The sequence below is a fragment of the Sabethes cyaneus genome, chromosome 2 (assembly GCF_943734655.1).
Source record: "Sabethes cyaneus chromosome 2, idSabCyanKW18_F2, whole genome shotgun sequence".
NCBI classification, from domain to species: Eukaryota; Metazoa; Arthropoda; class Insecta; order Diptera; family Culicidae; genus Sabethes; species Sabethes cyaneus.
This window is the reverse complement of record NC_071354.1, coordinates 162414482-162429430: the sequence shown is the minus strand read 5'-3', so window position 1 is coordinate 162429430 and position 14949 is coordinate 162414482. Positions and strand designations below refer to the sequence as shown.

At 40.4% G+C, this 14949-nt stretch overlaps 1 protein-coding gene across 1 annotated transcript; it reads right to left on the bottom strand.

Annotated features, from left to right (window-relative positions):
- Positions 1-5628: 5628 nt before the first annotated feature.
- On the bottom strand, positions 5629-11328 carry LOC128736266 (clumping factor B-like). The gene is made up of 2 exons (XM_053830742.1): positions 11167-11328; positions 5629-6282 (listed from the first exon to the last, which is right to left on the bottom strand). Exons 1-2 carry the CDS (start codon positions 11326-11328, stop codon positions 5629-5631), a joined length of 816 nt encoding a protein of 271 aa, XP_053686717.1.
- Positions 11329-14949: the final 3621 nt, after the last annotated feature.

Here is a 14949-nt window from a genome sequence, read left to right as displayed (position 1 = left end):
GACGGGTTTGCCAGTAAATATAGCACACAGAATGCGCTCAAAAATTAGGTTATTGAGCTTACGGAACGGAGTTGGTGAAACTATACAGTTTTAGCATAGAATAACATAGAAGTTACAGAATTCGTCATTACTGAACAATTTGCATCTATTTAAATTTGTTTTACAATTTATATTTTATTTAAATGGAAATAAAAATAATTTTGTAATCGCAACAAAAATACTAACCAAAAATAAAACAAAAATAAATCTCGATAACATACAGATAGACCAAAAACCTATGAATATTAATTGCATATACTATTAGAATATCGAACTATTTTCCACGGTGGAACTTGCAGCTTGCATGTTAATTTATACAGACATCGGCGGCGTCCGAATGCGGTTCCTATGTGATACGAAGGAATACTCGTTTCAGACCGGGTGTTGACTGCACCAGCTGAAATAAAATTTCCGAAATAATAAATCACCAGAGCTATTTTTAGTGGATTCAAATTTACTTAATAATTTAATATGGTAAGAATCAATATCGCAGATTTTTGATTGATCAGAGTGCTTAAATTTAGTACATTCCACTGCATCGTTTGTTATATTGAATACTTTTATATAGGTTGCACCGTTGTAATTACAAAATTATATCTTGCCATAGAAGTTCAGTTTCAAGTTTAGTAATAATAGTAATGTTCCTTATGGTTGTTTTTATTTTTTTATTAGGTTTAGTTCATTTTTCCTGTTGTGCAATCTTTAATGACATTTTAATGGTTGTGACCATATCAACATAGGAAGGACAACGCTACTTCTATGTCTCCAAGCTTATCACCGCAGCCATGTTTAAAATTTTCCATTAGATTTGATTTTGTTTGTTAGTGCAAAAATTGTGCTCTTCTTGACATTGTGACCCATTTAAAAACAAAAACAATTGCATTCGGTTTCTTCGCGATTGTGCATTTCGCGAATTGAAAACTTGCTAATTGATATGGTATTGTCATGTCTGATACTCCTTTTAGATTGGCTTACCGTGCGGGTTTGGTGCTGTGCTGAACAGATAAATGTATGTTGGAAAAATTGCATCTTCAGTTAAACTGGTATTTTGGTTTTGCAGAAATTTTCCCATGAACTTCTCCTGAGATATTTTTACGACAAAATTGTCGCTGTTTTTAGCTTCTAAAATGCCAAAATATAATAACTACATGCTTGCCCTCTGTGGAATTTTCTTTTAACATATTCGTCATAATCTAAATTTAGCTATCGAAATGAATGCCTTTCGAACGAGTTTATTTATTTTTAAAACAAGTTACTTTATTTTTAGTCTTTTCCCTTGCGGGTTGCGGCATCTGTAGTTTGCTGTTTTTTTATAATCGGACAATGTCTGTCTAAAAGCTTGAAACAGGTAGTTATACAATGCAAAAGACGTTATCTTCAGCAACTGATCATCTAATCTCTACTAGAATAAAGTCTTTTCAACTAAAAATGTCTGTTGAATTTCTGACATTTAATCCTTATAGCCACCATTCTTTTAATAGTATCATAAAATCATCAAAATAATGTTTTTTTGATGACATGATGAAAATTCATATAATAGTGTGTCAACTCTAACAGATTTTTTGGGGTTTGAAAGAATAACTAGCTATTATTTTTCGGAATACTTCGATCAAGTGGTAGTAAAAAATTCGAACAAATATTTATTTAATATTTATTATTTACTTAGGCCATTGCAAATCAATTTCAAAGTTTTTGTCACCCCCCCCCTTTGGAAATTGACTTGAAAAATCGGGGGGCAAAAAAATAATTTGTAGGATATGAGTTAATTTTTTTTTTATAAAATCATTTGTCTGTGGGCTCTACAGCCTGAAAAACTCGAAAAATGAGTGTACGAGTTAAGTTAACGCTTCTAGCACGAAATAGAAATGGAAATTCAAACAGTTGAATTTCCAAAACTCGGCCAAAAAAATTTTCTTTCGTTTCTCTCTTTTTGTTCGTAGATTTTTGCATGAAAAATAAGAACGTATTTATTAAAAGCAAGAATAGATGTGGTTTTCACTTTAAACTAAAAGTAAAAATGCCCAAAATCAATATTTTTTTTGCCCCCCCCCCCTTCAGTGGCCCAACACCGGAGGGACAAAAACTTTTTTAAATATTTGTAATGGCCTGATTGTATAAAATTCATCTGATAATATTATGTTTTAATGAAAGAAACGAATACAGAATCATGATAGTCTTCTTAAAAAACATGCAATGTATCGTTAAAGTCAAAAATGCTGTAAGTGAGATTGAATGCACTGGCAATGACATTGCCTCATTTTGTCCGTATTATCCACAACGAGCTGCGAGGTCTAAAAAATTTTGTTGACGTATAACTCTCTGGACTACTGGAGCATAGAAGTAAAGCTGTCGGAGTAGCTCAAGCGGATCGACTTCCGAAGTGATGATCTTAACAGCAAAGAAAGGTTGTGCAATGATTTTTTTTCGTTCTAGGATATTAATTCCAAGTAGCCGGCAGCGATCAGTGAAGGAAGGCAGGTTGGTAGCAACCATGGTAGCCAACGAAGTGCGTAGCGACCAACCCTTTTGGTACTCTTTCGAATCTAGCAATCCAACATGCTTGGTAAAGACACCATACCACACTACTAAACTGAAGAACTGAGCGGACTAGCGAGTAATACAACGCCCGTTAGCACAGCGGATCACTGAAGTATTCGGAGATATATATTGAATATAAAACCAAGCCCAGTTCGTGGTCAAGTGTAACTCCTAAACTGCTGCTACTCGCATAACCGTCACATTTTCTATGTAGTTTTCTATATAAATGGGCCTGTTATGAGAATAGCGGCAATAAATCTCTAACTTGGTAAACCCGGCCAAGCCTGATCCAGCAATTGAATAAGCAAACATGAACGGTTTCTGTCTGCGATGAAAGGTTATCACATTGCATTTGTTGATGCTAAGTGGCAAAACATGCCGGAAGCACCAACTCTACACATATGACAGAAAGTTCGTTGGCAAATAGCGAGAACAAAAGAGGTCCAAGATTATTCCCGTGGGGGACGCCCGAAACATTCATCAACACTTCAGAGCAAGAAGCTCCGATCTTTACGCAAAGCGATCAGTTTATCAAATAGGATCTGAAAGCAATTTCGTGATCCACTCGATCAAATGCTGCCTTGAGATCAGTGTAGACAGCATTAACTTGTACGCCGTTGTCCATTGGGCGAACGCAAATAGTAATGCAAATTTGGTCAAATTTGTCGCAACAAACCGGTTGGGATAGAAGCCTGGGTATGAAAGGGGGAAGGCAATGAAGATGCGTCCAACATAGCTCTAGCCAAGCCAAATTCCTATCCAGCACCTCCACGCGGTCATACTCGGTAATGCTCTTTCCTTAAGATTGAGTAGCTAAGCTAGGAGGTGCGATGCTGCGTGGATCCCGGCTGCCTGATACCAAAATCGTAGTTTTGGGCAGACGGCTGATCCACCCGGCCCCGTTGATAGGTAAGTCCCAATATATATTCTAATTGCTTGTTTCGTTCTAGCTCTTCAAAAACCTACTATACAATGGAAACTGTGACCGTAAAACTTACTAATATTGTACGTGGATATTGTTGGGCTGATGTATGTAGGACTGATGGAAACTCAAATGATGCAACTATATCTGATTCAAAGGACTGTTGGTGAGCTCGTTCTATTTTTATCCATATTAATTTCATTTCATTATATATCATGTGATAAATTCATTATATGCATTATATGATAAATTCATATATACAGAGGCATCATATGAGTGGAAGACTGGAGGATGGAGTGAGGAGTCAACCGGAATCACTAGGAGGAAACTCCTGAAGGTCTGAAACAATATTTATGTTGCACTCTTCGAACAAACAAACCATCACGTGGGTTAAAGCTGGTGCAGCGAAATTGATTGTTACATGAAAGGATCTTAATACTGGAAGGAAATTCTTATAATCCCGGAATGCACACAAGTGTCTCTGCTTGTGGGTCCGCCCAATCCCTTTTGGTCCTTCTACAACAGCTTTAGTGTGAAATTCATTTGACAATCAAATTTGGATCTACTGTAAGTCTACTCACATACACTGGCAGGACCTTAAACTGATGGTGGATTCCCCACATACATACATACATACAGACCGGTTGGGATAGAATCCATGCTAAGCAGTTGAAATGTAATTCTTACAGCAGAAAAGCGCTTCATTGATAATGATCTCCAAAACTTTTGAACAGCAGCATAAGGTATCAGCATCTTTGGCTCGAGCGGCACGTTCCTCACAATCGTGTACCATAAGGAGATGATGCTTGTGTAATTCCGAACATCTCTTTTATCACCTTTCTTGTGAATAGAGAACATAAATGACGATTTCCACAGTTTAGGAAATTTGTTCTCTTGCAGTGACCTGTTAAATAGTTTCGTAAGTAGAGCAAGTAACACCTCTCAGCACAACTTCAGAATGGACGCTGGAATACCATCGGGAACAGCAGCATATGAAAGCTTTTACTTTTGGAGTGCAGACATGACGGTTTGTTCACTAATGTGAAGTAGACGGAACTCGTTGATGGCAATGGTGACTTGATCAGGTGAGGCACAGCGTTCGTTGAACGAATTTCTAAAGAGTTTGCGAAAAGAACGCATTTCTCATGTTTAGAGTTGGCAACTTGTTATCCAAGGTGAACTGACACTAGCAGACCAGCTTCTTTCTTTTTGAAATTGACGCAATACCAAAACCGTTTTGGATTTCTGCACAGAGATGCCTGCGTACGGAGAACATATTGTTGGTACATGAATCTGTTAAGGTTTTTGTAGTCGTTACTCGCACGCTTGAATTTCTGTTTTGTAAGGTGAGAGCCATTTCGGCAGTATCTTCGTAAAGCGTAGCTCTTAGCTGTTTAAGTCTGTAGGTGATTATTAGGCCAAGTAGGCTTAGGCGGTGGGTGGGCGTCTGGTACAAATTCAGTTATGAAAATTGTTCGTTGAAAACAATCGACGGTGTTGTCAACGCGAGAGATAGTGGATCTGAATCCGTCGTAATCAGCTCGTCGAAAATTCGGCGTACCATCATTCCCACAAGCATCCTCAAAAATTATCGGCGTTGGGTGACTTAACAGAACGCCCAAAGCAGAATGGTCTGCGTCGAGAGAGATTGCTTCCGAATATGGCTCCAGCAGTTAGGATCGGTCGATTTCGTCATATCCAAATCGTTGTGAACCAAGCTTATCATATATGGTAAACGATCCGCTTTGACACATTAATAATTTTGTTCTGGAGTTATATACTTTTGGTAAAAATAATTTGACCACTTTTGTTTTGGGCTTCTTTGCGATCGGAGCATTACTCGATGAGAAACTGTGTTAAACGTAAGAAGAGTAAGCATTAAGGTGCGTTTAGATTGGCAACATGTGGCATGCAACTTTTTCCAAACTGTTGCCCGATGTTTCCAAGCAACATAGCAACGTATAACAAATGTTCAGGTGGCAACAGAAGCAGCATTAAGTAACAACTAGCAGCATGTCGCATACCAAATGTTGCATTCCACATGTTGCCGAAAAATTGCCCAGTTTAAACGCACCTTTAGGCAAGGAATGAAATATTGATCAACGTTTTTTACTGGTTGTGAGTCAGAGTCAGAGTCCAGAGCCAGAGTCGGTGTCGGAGTCGGTGTCGGAGTCGGAGTCGGAGTCGGAGTCGGAGTCGGAGTCGGAGTCGGAGTCGGAGTCGGAGTCGGAGTCGGAGTCCGCGTCGGAGTCGGAGCCGGAGTCGGAGTCGGAGTCGAAGTCAGAGTCGGAGTCGGAGTCAGAGTCGTAGTCGTAGTCGTAGTCGGAGTCGGAGTCGGAGTCGTAGTCGGAGTCGTAGTCGGAGTCAGAGTCGTAGTCGTAGTCAGAGTCGGAGTTGGAGTCGGAGTCGGAGTCGAAGTCGGAGCCGAAGTCGAAGTCGAAGTCGGAATTGCAGTCAGAGTCGGAATCGAAGTCTGAGTCTGAGTCGGAGTCAGAATCAAAGTCGGAGTCGGAGTCATAGTCATAGTCAGAGTCAGAGTTAGTCAGAATCAGACTCGGAGTCGATGTCGGAGTCGGAATCGGAGTCGGAGTAGGAGTCGGAGTCGGAGTCGGAGTCGGAGTCGGAGTCGGAGTTGGAGTCAGAGTCAGAGTCAGAGTCAAAGCCAGAGTTAGAGTCAACGTCAGATTCAAAGTTCTTAACAAGGGTGCGCAAGGTTGGGCATACGGAGGATAGGCGAAGCTGCTTTCTGTCTTTTTAAACTGTGTCAAGCTCTTACAAGCTAACTGAAAATAGATGGTGCCAAACACGCATAACGTGTATTATGCCTACTAAACATTATGCCTATTGTGCCTAACGTACGGATGCCTAATGGGGTAAAAAGTAAAGTAAAGCCTAGGTTCTACGTTCCACTTTTGAAACTTGACTTTCTGTTTTTATTCGACAGATTTCGCAGCTAGCAGTTAGAATACAGCATGCGTAGCTAGTGTTATGATGCGACTGGTTTAATTAACCAGCGTTGCACTTCGAGGCTAGCTGAAGTTACATTTGCTTTTAAAATGCTGAACCTTAATTAGGTAATTTTCCAATTAGAATCAAGTAGGTACGTAAATAATGAACAATATCGCAGAAGGTGTAATACGCAACATCTTTCACTCAATGCTGTAATATAAAAAAGCAAAGCAAAGCCTAGGTGCTACATTACGTTAAGACTTGACCTTCTGTTTCTATACGACAGGCTTCGTAGCCAGCTGATAGAGTACAGGACAATTGCAGGACCAGTTGCTATTACGATCCTATTGACACTAACAGCCTCTCCTAGTCGAGATTCGAACATACGACGACTGGCTTATTAGGCCAGCATCATACCTCGAGGCCAACTGGGAGGTAATGCTAATGTGAATTCTGTAGAAACTACATAGATATCTACACAATCTACGCAAAATCCTTTTGCAATTAACTTTGTTGCATTGAAAATGACGAAAAAATAAAATTTAAGCAGCTTTATGAGCATTGTCTAACAAATTCTGGAAGAAAATTAATTCATAGTTTTGATTAGCATAGTTTTCAACTCAAGGGAGAGATGAAAGATAATTCTTTTGTGCCTAGACGCCTCAGCAAACTCGGCAGATTGAAAGAATGTCAAATATATCATGTAAAAATAGATATGGCCCCATTAGAGAATTAGCAAAATCCTTTCGAATTTAATGGGTCACAACCTGTTTGAAATTGTTTTGTCTAAAACGGCGCGCAAAACACTATGGACAGAATTTGCAATTTAAATCTGCTTCTTGTTTACTTAGACGAGCGTCGGTGAAACTTGTTTCTCTGGACCATTTTTTTCTGCTCCATATCTCGAAGTATGCAAGATCATCAAACTGCTCAAGGAAAACCTTGGTGCTATACCCTTAATTTTGAATTTGGATTTCTCCTAGTAAATTAATAAAATTATAATTCTATTCCCATTTTATGAATGCAGGAAATTATTTCCAATTCATGCTCGTTTTTAAAAAATTATTTTATTTTACTGTTAACTAAAAACACGCGCATTTGTGAAACATAATATTGCTTCTAAATGTCCGGGCATCTTTTTATTTTAGTTCAGACCAATGGTGACCAACTTTTTCTATTTAGAAACTGTCAAGTTCAACGCATCCCTCTGAGAAGAATTAAAAAAATCGTTTTTTTATTTTAGTAGAATCTCAGAAATTGCATTAAAATTCTGGTTACATTTTATTAAAATACAGTTGGATAGGGTGACTACTATCATTTCACAACTAGTATTTTTATCATTTCTTACCGGAAGCTTTTAAGAATTTTGAATGGAAAATCCCATAATTGTTGAATAGAGTTCAAGAAGGCATCTATTTATTTGTCTCTGTTGCCAACATCAAATAGGCGTAAGATTTTGGTGGCGGTGATTTTTTCTGGCAATAAACCATGATTCTGAGTGATCCCATACACTTACGAAAACCGGTTGGGTTCATTGAACTAGCATTTTGCATTTCTCTTAAGTTTCATTTCATCGCTTACATCTTATCTCATCAGTTCGTTTTTCCCAATACGGTCCTGTTCCAGAAAACAAAAACAAAAACCGGAGCTTGACCCACCCTAGTATATATACTTGCCAACGGCAAACTGCGGATCACCCACTGGGCAACTAACAGAAAAATCCGAAAACTACATCCGCTTAGCATCTATAGATTCTTTCTCGCGTTCTGGTACTTTTTCTTCGTCAGGGTGAATGACTCAATATTGTTCTCGAAAAATACAATTCGTGATTTGTTGATATCTATAGGTAGATTATGATGAATCAGTCAAGTAACGAGTTTAGCTAGCTATTTTAGATTCCTTATTTCAACCTTGATACCGATTGATAATGTTGGGATCAGCCACCCTACCCACTTTAACACGATAGGTCACACAAAAATTCGTGATTTCAGTCTGATCCCACTTTAAGGTGAGAGCTTTTTTCAGACGGAATGTAGAGGATCAAATCTGCCGACTCGACTGGTGCAATGTGTAGTCTTATTCGGATGGCAATGCGGAGATGAATGGCGTGCAAAGATTAGTGCTAATGAATCCGGTAGGCTGTATGGCGCTTTGATGAATCGAATTATCAGCAACCGGTTTGCTACAGTCGCTCGCCAAATTCTGTCATTATTTTACGGTGTGAGATTTTGAATGGGGCATGTTGCCTGAATGATGAACTAATTACTTGTAATTTCAAGGTAGAGCAAAGCATTAAATTTGTGTTCCGCCTAATAAGGCGGGTCTGTTGTCTAGACAGCTTGCCACTAGGAATCCTTCTTGGATTGCACTCAAACATGCGTCAACTGGCTTGTGAAACCTTCACCGTTTAACGTGTCGTTATTCGATTCCGTTTTCTTGACTTGACTTCTGTCTGTCGGACATCTGTAAAAATTAGGCTGTGCATAACGAACAGATTGCCGACAGTTTGACCAAAATAACGGTGCCGGCGAGCTTTGCGTATTATTTCGGGCATACAGATGCGAAAGTTCGTGATTTTAGTCTAATCCTGCACCGAGGCAGAACCTTTTTAAGCATAATATATTGACACTATCTGTTTTCCAAATATGCAATATTTCATGTAAATGGCCAAATGGTAATGGACGGTGTGCTAATGAAATGTGTAGGTCGTATGTTGAGACGATATAGAAGCATCCGGCCACCGGTTTCGATACCTCCCCAAGTTAACGATTAGCCAGAATATTTATGAGCACACATTAAATTCAAAATGATCGTATCTCATTCTAGGGATATGTATATATAAATAATCTTAAATACCGCAGAATGTATAACGCTCGACCAAATTACTATTGTGATAAAAATTGGGTCAGTAAAAAGAGAGTAGCTAATTGTTTTGTGCTAATCTCGATTCATTACGATTAGCTTTAAAGTTCCTGTTAAGTAACATTGTTTTTTAAACGTTAAAACAGAAGCACAATCAAAAGTTTGTCTCCACTTCATGATAAACAAGACTGGCTAGACTCTGAATTGATTATACTTGTCTAGCCATAGCCACAGTTAACGACAATGTCATAATTATGCCAAGTGTTAATTAAATGTCTAGTTCCGTGAGTATTGTGGTGACGAGACTAGAGAAGATCACTAAAGAACTTTGCAATTCTAGATGTAACACACACATATGTATCGGTTTAGATATAAAAATCGGTGGAAAAAGGCAAAATTGATCCGATGGAGAAGGCTGACCAAAATAACGTCTTGTTGTCGTCAACAGCATAGAGTAGGGGTGGCTAGTGCTGATTCAAGCAGACGTCTCCATTCAACTCGATCTTGGGCCACTTGTGACCTATTTCTCAGTCGAAAGAACTCTCGGTGTTATGACGTGTCGGTCCCACCGTAGCCTACCGACTTTCGCCACATGTACGATGGGAATTTCTCCAAACAGCGCCTGTAGCTCGTGATTCATGCTCCTCCGCCACTCTCTGTTTTCAGTTTGTACTCTGCCAAATATCGTCCGCAGTACCTTTCACTAGAACCAGCGGGGTGGTGTGGCTGTCAAACTATATACATTGTATATGTCCCACTCATTGGTTTTGGTACTTTTGGTTCTGGTGCCTACTTAAAGCTTGATTAATTTTAAAATAAATGAAACTAGTTAAAAAGCAGTTAAACACAGCCTTTTAGCTATAATTTAACCAATATCAGCTCCAGCTGTTAATTTCGGTAAGCTGGCTGGTTCCAAATTGTCGCCATCCATTGATGTTTAGTCCGGCAAGTTTTGACAATTTCACACCCCTGGCTAGAATACGGCAAGAGCACGTATATCCTCCTTGAGCAGCGTCGCAGTTTCCAATCCGTAAAGAACTACTAGTCAAATAAGGGTTGTCAGCTTCGTACGGCGGTGTATCCTTCATGATCGAAGCGTTTTACGAAGAGCAAAGTAGGTCCGATTTGCCTGAATACGTCGCTAGATCTTCTTACTAGTGTTGTTGTTCGCCGTCACCAGTGATCCCAAATACATAAATTCTTCTACCACTTTTATTTCGATGCCGTCAACGGTTACCGTTCGTGGGAGGCGCGCGTTTGTTTCTTTTGAGCCTCTTTCTTTCAAGTATTTGGTCTTCGACCCATTTTTTAGCACAATCCTCCTAGACTCCGCTTTCAGTCTGGTGTAGATTACCTCTGCCGTCGCAAAGTTCCTGGCTGTGATATCGAAGATAGCTGTAAGGCCTATGACTATCTCCCATATTTGGTCTCGATTGACCGTAGCGTATGCTACTTTGAAATCAATAAAGATATGATGCGAAGGCACGCCATACTCCCCAACATTTCCGCAAGGTCTGTTGGATGCTAAAAAGATGGTCCCTAGCTGCGCGAGCTTCTATGCAGCCCACCTTGTAATTCACTACGAAACCCTGTGCTATCGATGACAGCCGGCATAACAGGATATGGGAGAGTACGTTGTAGATGGTGTTTACTAAAGTTATGTCGCGATAGTTTCAGCAGTCGAGGCAATCACCCTTTTTGTAGATTCCTCTGATAGCTTCTCTTCCTCTCAAATCTAGAAAATAACCAAGTGTACAGCTGTTACCAGCGTTTCTCGGTCATATTTATAAAGCTATGCAGGTACACGGTTCTTTCCAGCATATTTGTTGGTTTTGTTGGTCGATTTCTCGTTTAACTTCTTGAAGATCAGATGATAGAACACTACTATCTTCCATGGGCATTCCTAGGTTAACTTCTGTTTCGCCTCCTTGTGCAACTTCGCCATTGAGGTGATGATCGAAGAACTGTCGACCACCTCGCGCTTTGTGATCAGATTTCTTTTCCTCGTCCTTACACATGTCAGGCTTCGGTGATTAGCCCTTGCGAGTTTGGTTCATCTTCTCGTAAAACTTGCGGTTGTCATTAGCTTGGTATAGCTGTTTTAATTCTTCACAATCTCTGTCCTCCTTTTGGTGCATTTTACTCCTCAGGATCGTGGTCAACACGGTTCCTTGCTCGTTGACATGTGACCAAGTTCTTCCTAGAGGCAATGCTCAGATAATTTTGCTAAGCAATTTTGATTCTCTCCACCGCTTGTTGGCATTCCCCATCAAGCCAAATATTTGGTATACTCCGAATCTCTTCACCTAGTGTAGCGGCCTTTAAAAGATTTGAAGCACCTAACTCCTCGAAAGAAGGTAGTGCCTCATCCAGTATTTGCGGATAGTTACCAGCAAATTGCGGGTTATCTGACTGACTGATGTTCAGCCGAGGAGGACGGCTTTGATGTGTCTGGTATACGGTTGACAGTTTTGAGTGCACGTATAATGCTACTAGGTGATGGTGAGAATCAATATCCGCACCCCATAGGAAACGTATGTTAGTGATGTTAGAGAAGAATCACCCATCTATGAAAACGTGTTCAATCTGGTTCACTGTATGTTGGTCAGGTGATCTCCAGGTGGCGTTGTGGGTATCTTCGCGTGGGAAAAAGGTGCTTCGGATCACCAGGCTTGGGGAAGCTGTCGGTACGCAGGCTGTGGGGTCTTATTACCAGTCTATACATTACTTCCCTACCGATATGGGCGTTTATATCCTCGATGACGATCTTGATGTCCCGAGGTGAGCAGCTGTCGTAGGTTGCCTCCAGCCTCGCGTAGAACGCTTCTTCTTTGGTTATGCCGTAATTGAAAATGCGGCCCTCTATCCTAAATAGATACATTCTCTCGTTGATTCTCTCAATGAACTAATCTATTACGCGATCCTGAATTCGCCCAATATTACAAAGTCCGTTCTCAGCTCGTTGGTATTGCTAGCGCTCTGGTAAAACTGGGCCTTGCCACCGCGGATCTCACAAACCTTCTATCCTTTGATACAGATTTCCTGTAGAGCTACGATGCCGAGTTTTTTTTTTGTGTGGATATTATCACTACGACCAGTATTTTGATCTATTGTGATGTTATCCGGGTGTTGTTTCGCACTTAGTTGTTATTGCAGTATCGCTATAGAGTGAGCGAACTGCTTATTATCCGTGCTTAAAGTGTCGGTGTGTTTTCACCCCATTTTCCCTCTACGCTTTTTACTACTTTTCAACCAACTTAGCGCTAGAGCCAGGAAGTGCGGAGACTAGTTATAATTTGTCCTTGGACAAGAGGCTTCATTCGCACCTCGAGCAAGTATCATTCTTATAACCAGTCCCGGCTAAAGGCTTCATATGGTCGGTAAAGCAGAGTTCAGCACAGAGTGAGGGTGTGTATGTGTGTATGTATGTGTTCCTTACTACTTATGCATTACCAATCTCATTCCTAGAACCAGGATGGGGAACAAGCTATAATTTGCCCTTGAACAAGAGGCTTCATTCGCACCTCAAGCAAGTACCACTCTAATAACTTGCCCTGGCAAGAGGCTTTCATTGTTAGTAAATGCAGAATGCAGCAGGAAGGATGTGGAGAGGCCTGAGAATAAACCCATGCTAAAGTCACTTAACATCGGAACGGCCTGATTCTACTAAGATTCGAACCCATGACCACTCGCTTGTCAAGGCAGACTCGGTAACCTTGCGGCTACAGGGCCCCCCAGTTTACGGGGTTCGAGCTGCTCGAGCCCACCCGGTCGCCATCAGCGAAGTTTAGCGATCTGCAGTTCCAAGTACCGAGCCCCCTTTCATCGTCCTTCCCTGTCGGTATACGATCATAGTTTCCACCGGGGTTGATAACCCGATCTCCACTTTAGTTGTTCGTATTCCGGCTGATATCACGAAGAGGGTAGGATAGGAGTTGCTGGATAAGAGGCTAAGGACCACTATGTAGTCTATATTACACATTATCTAGTCGTTCAGCAGCCTACCCATCCGTTTGGTCTCGAGTCTTTTATGCCTTTCGGCAGTATCTCGCTCGACCGTGCTGTATCCTATGATACTTCAAATTGAGACAGTCCTTTATCGGCGAATACCATGGGAGCTGAAAGTCGCTAACAGGTGGACAACGGATCAAATGTTTACTTTGTGAGAGATGAGTTACGGTAGCACAATTTGTAGGTATATCATCTGATTCTGGATTTGCAATACGGCGTATGATTCAGTTAAACGAATTGAGCTATGGCAAATAATGCATTGTACAAGGTTTTCTGGTGAAAGTGCCCAAATAACAAATCTAAAACCGCTTGGTTTTATTAAATTTTGTAGAAGATTTTATTGCTATATAATACTAACCTAAGATTTGTAGTGGTCATAAAATAAATCTGAACGTCCCTCCTGCTACGTCTTGTGGTACGCATCCCGCCCGGCTTTTGTGATTGGACCTGAAAGCATTTGACCTAACTTTATTTACATGTTTATGAAGAACAACTGGTGAAAGTTTCGTTAAAATTTTTCACCACATTGCGGAGCAGTACAGAATGGAACTCAAACAACTTCAAAATAATCTTGCGCAAACACCCGGAAAATCTAGATGCTCTGGAACTGGTTTGGAAATAAAAAAAATCAAAGGTGTGTAATGTTCTGACGGGTTGTAAGGAGAATCTAGGTGTGGAAAATCAGCAAAGAGCTTTCAGGTAAGCCAGAACTGGGCAGCGAGAGCAGCGGAGGAAGATATTGAGGTGCGTTGGATCCAATCCTTGCATCTCCATCCGAGATATGGCTAGAAGATACGATGCCAAGTATCAAACTACGTGGAATATTGTCGCTTGCAAAGGCTCTAGGTCTTATAGTGCCAGTAAACATCCGGATCGACAGAATTTGGTATCGATCAGAATTTGACGGGCTGTGAAACTTACGTGAATATGGATTTCAAGCAACTTCCAGGTCAAAAATTTTACCTTGCAACTGGGCGTGGCGTTGTGACAGGCAAGTATAAGTTCGTATTTGCTGATAAATTAGCAAAGAAGGTCATGATCCGACAAGGAATAAGTAGCTGTGGACTGAAGACTGAGCCTTTCATCACTTCTTCAACAATGACATCAAGCTTATACATGGAGGAATGCTTGAAGAAACGGATGTTGCCATTAATTTGTAAACATATATCGTTATATTCTGGCTTGATTAAGATAGCTGCCACTAGTCTAAAGTGGTTCTAGAGTGGTATGCTGCTAATAATGTCGAATGCGTGCCAAGAGAGATGAACCTTCAAAATTGTTCGCAGTTTCGACCCAGTGAATTTTTTTTTGTAATTATCAAACAACGATTTTAGTGATGCGGGGGGACAGTCGATAGTGCTAAAGAAATGCGTTCAAAGTGGAAGAAACATGCTGATTCAGTCGCACCTTCAACTGTGTAGGTACGATGAGTGCTATTAAGACAAAAATTTATAATGTGTGTTACATGCGAAACTTCAAACTGAATAAAAATACAGCAATGCAGCCATTTATGGGTTTTTCTGCGACATTCCAGTCCCGAGTGTTAGATTGTTCTATGCATCCAAATTCACCAGCTAATTATCCAGGCTTTACATTCATTTAAAACCTGATGTGCAAACAGATAAACG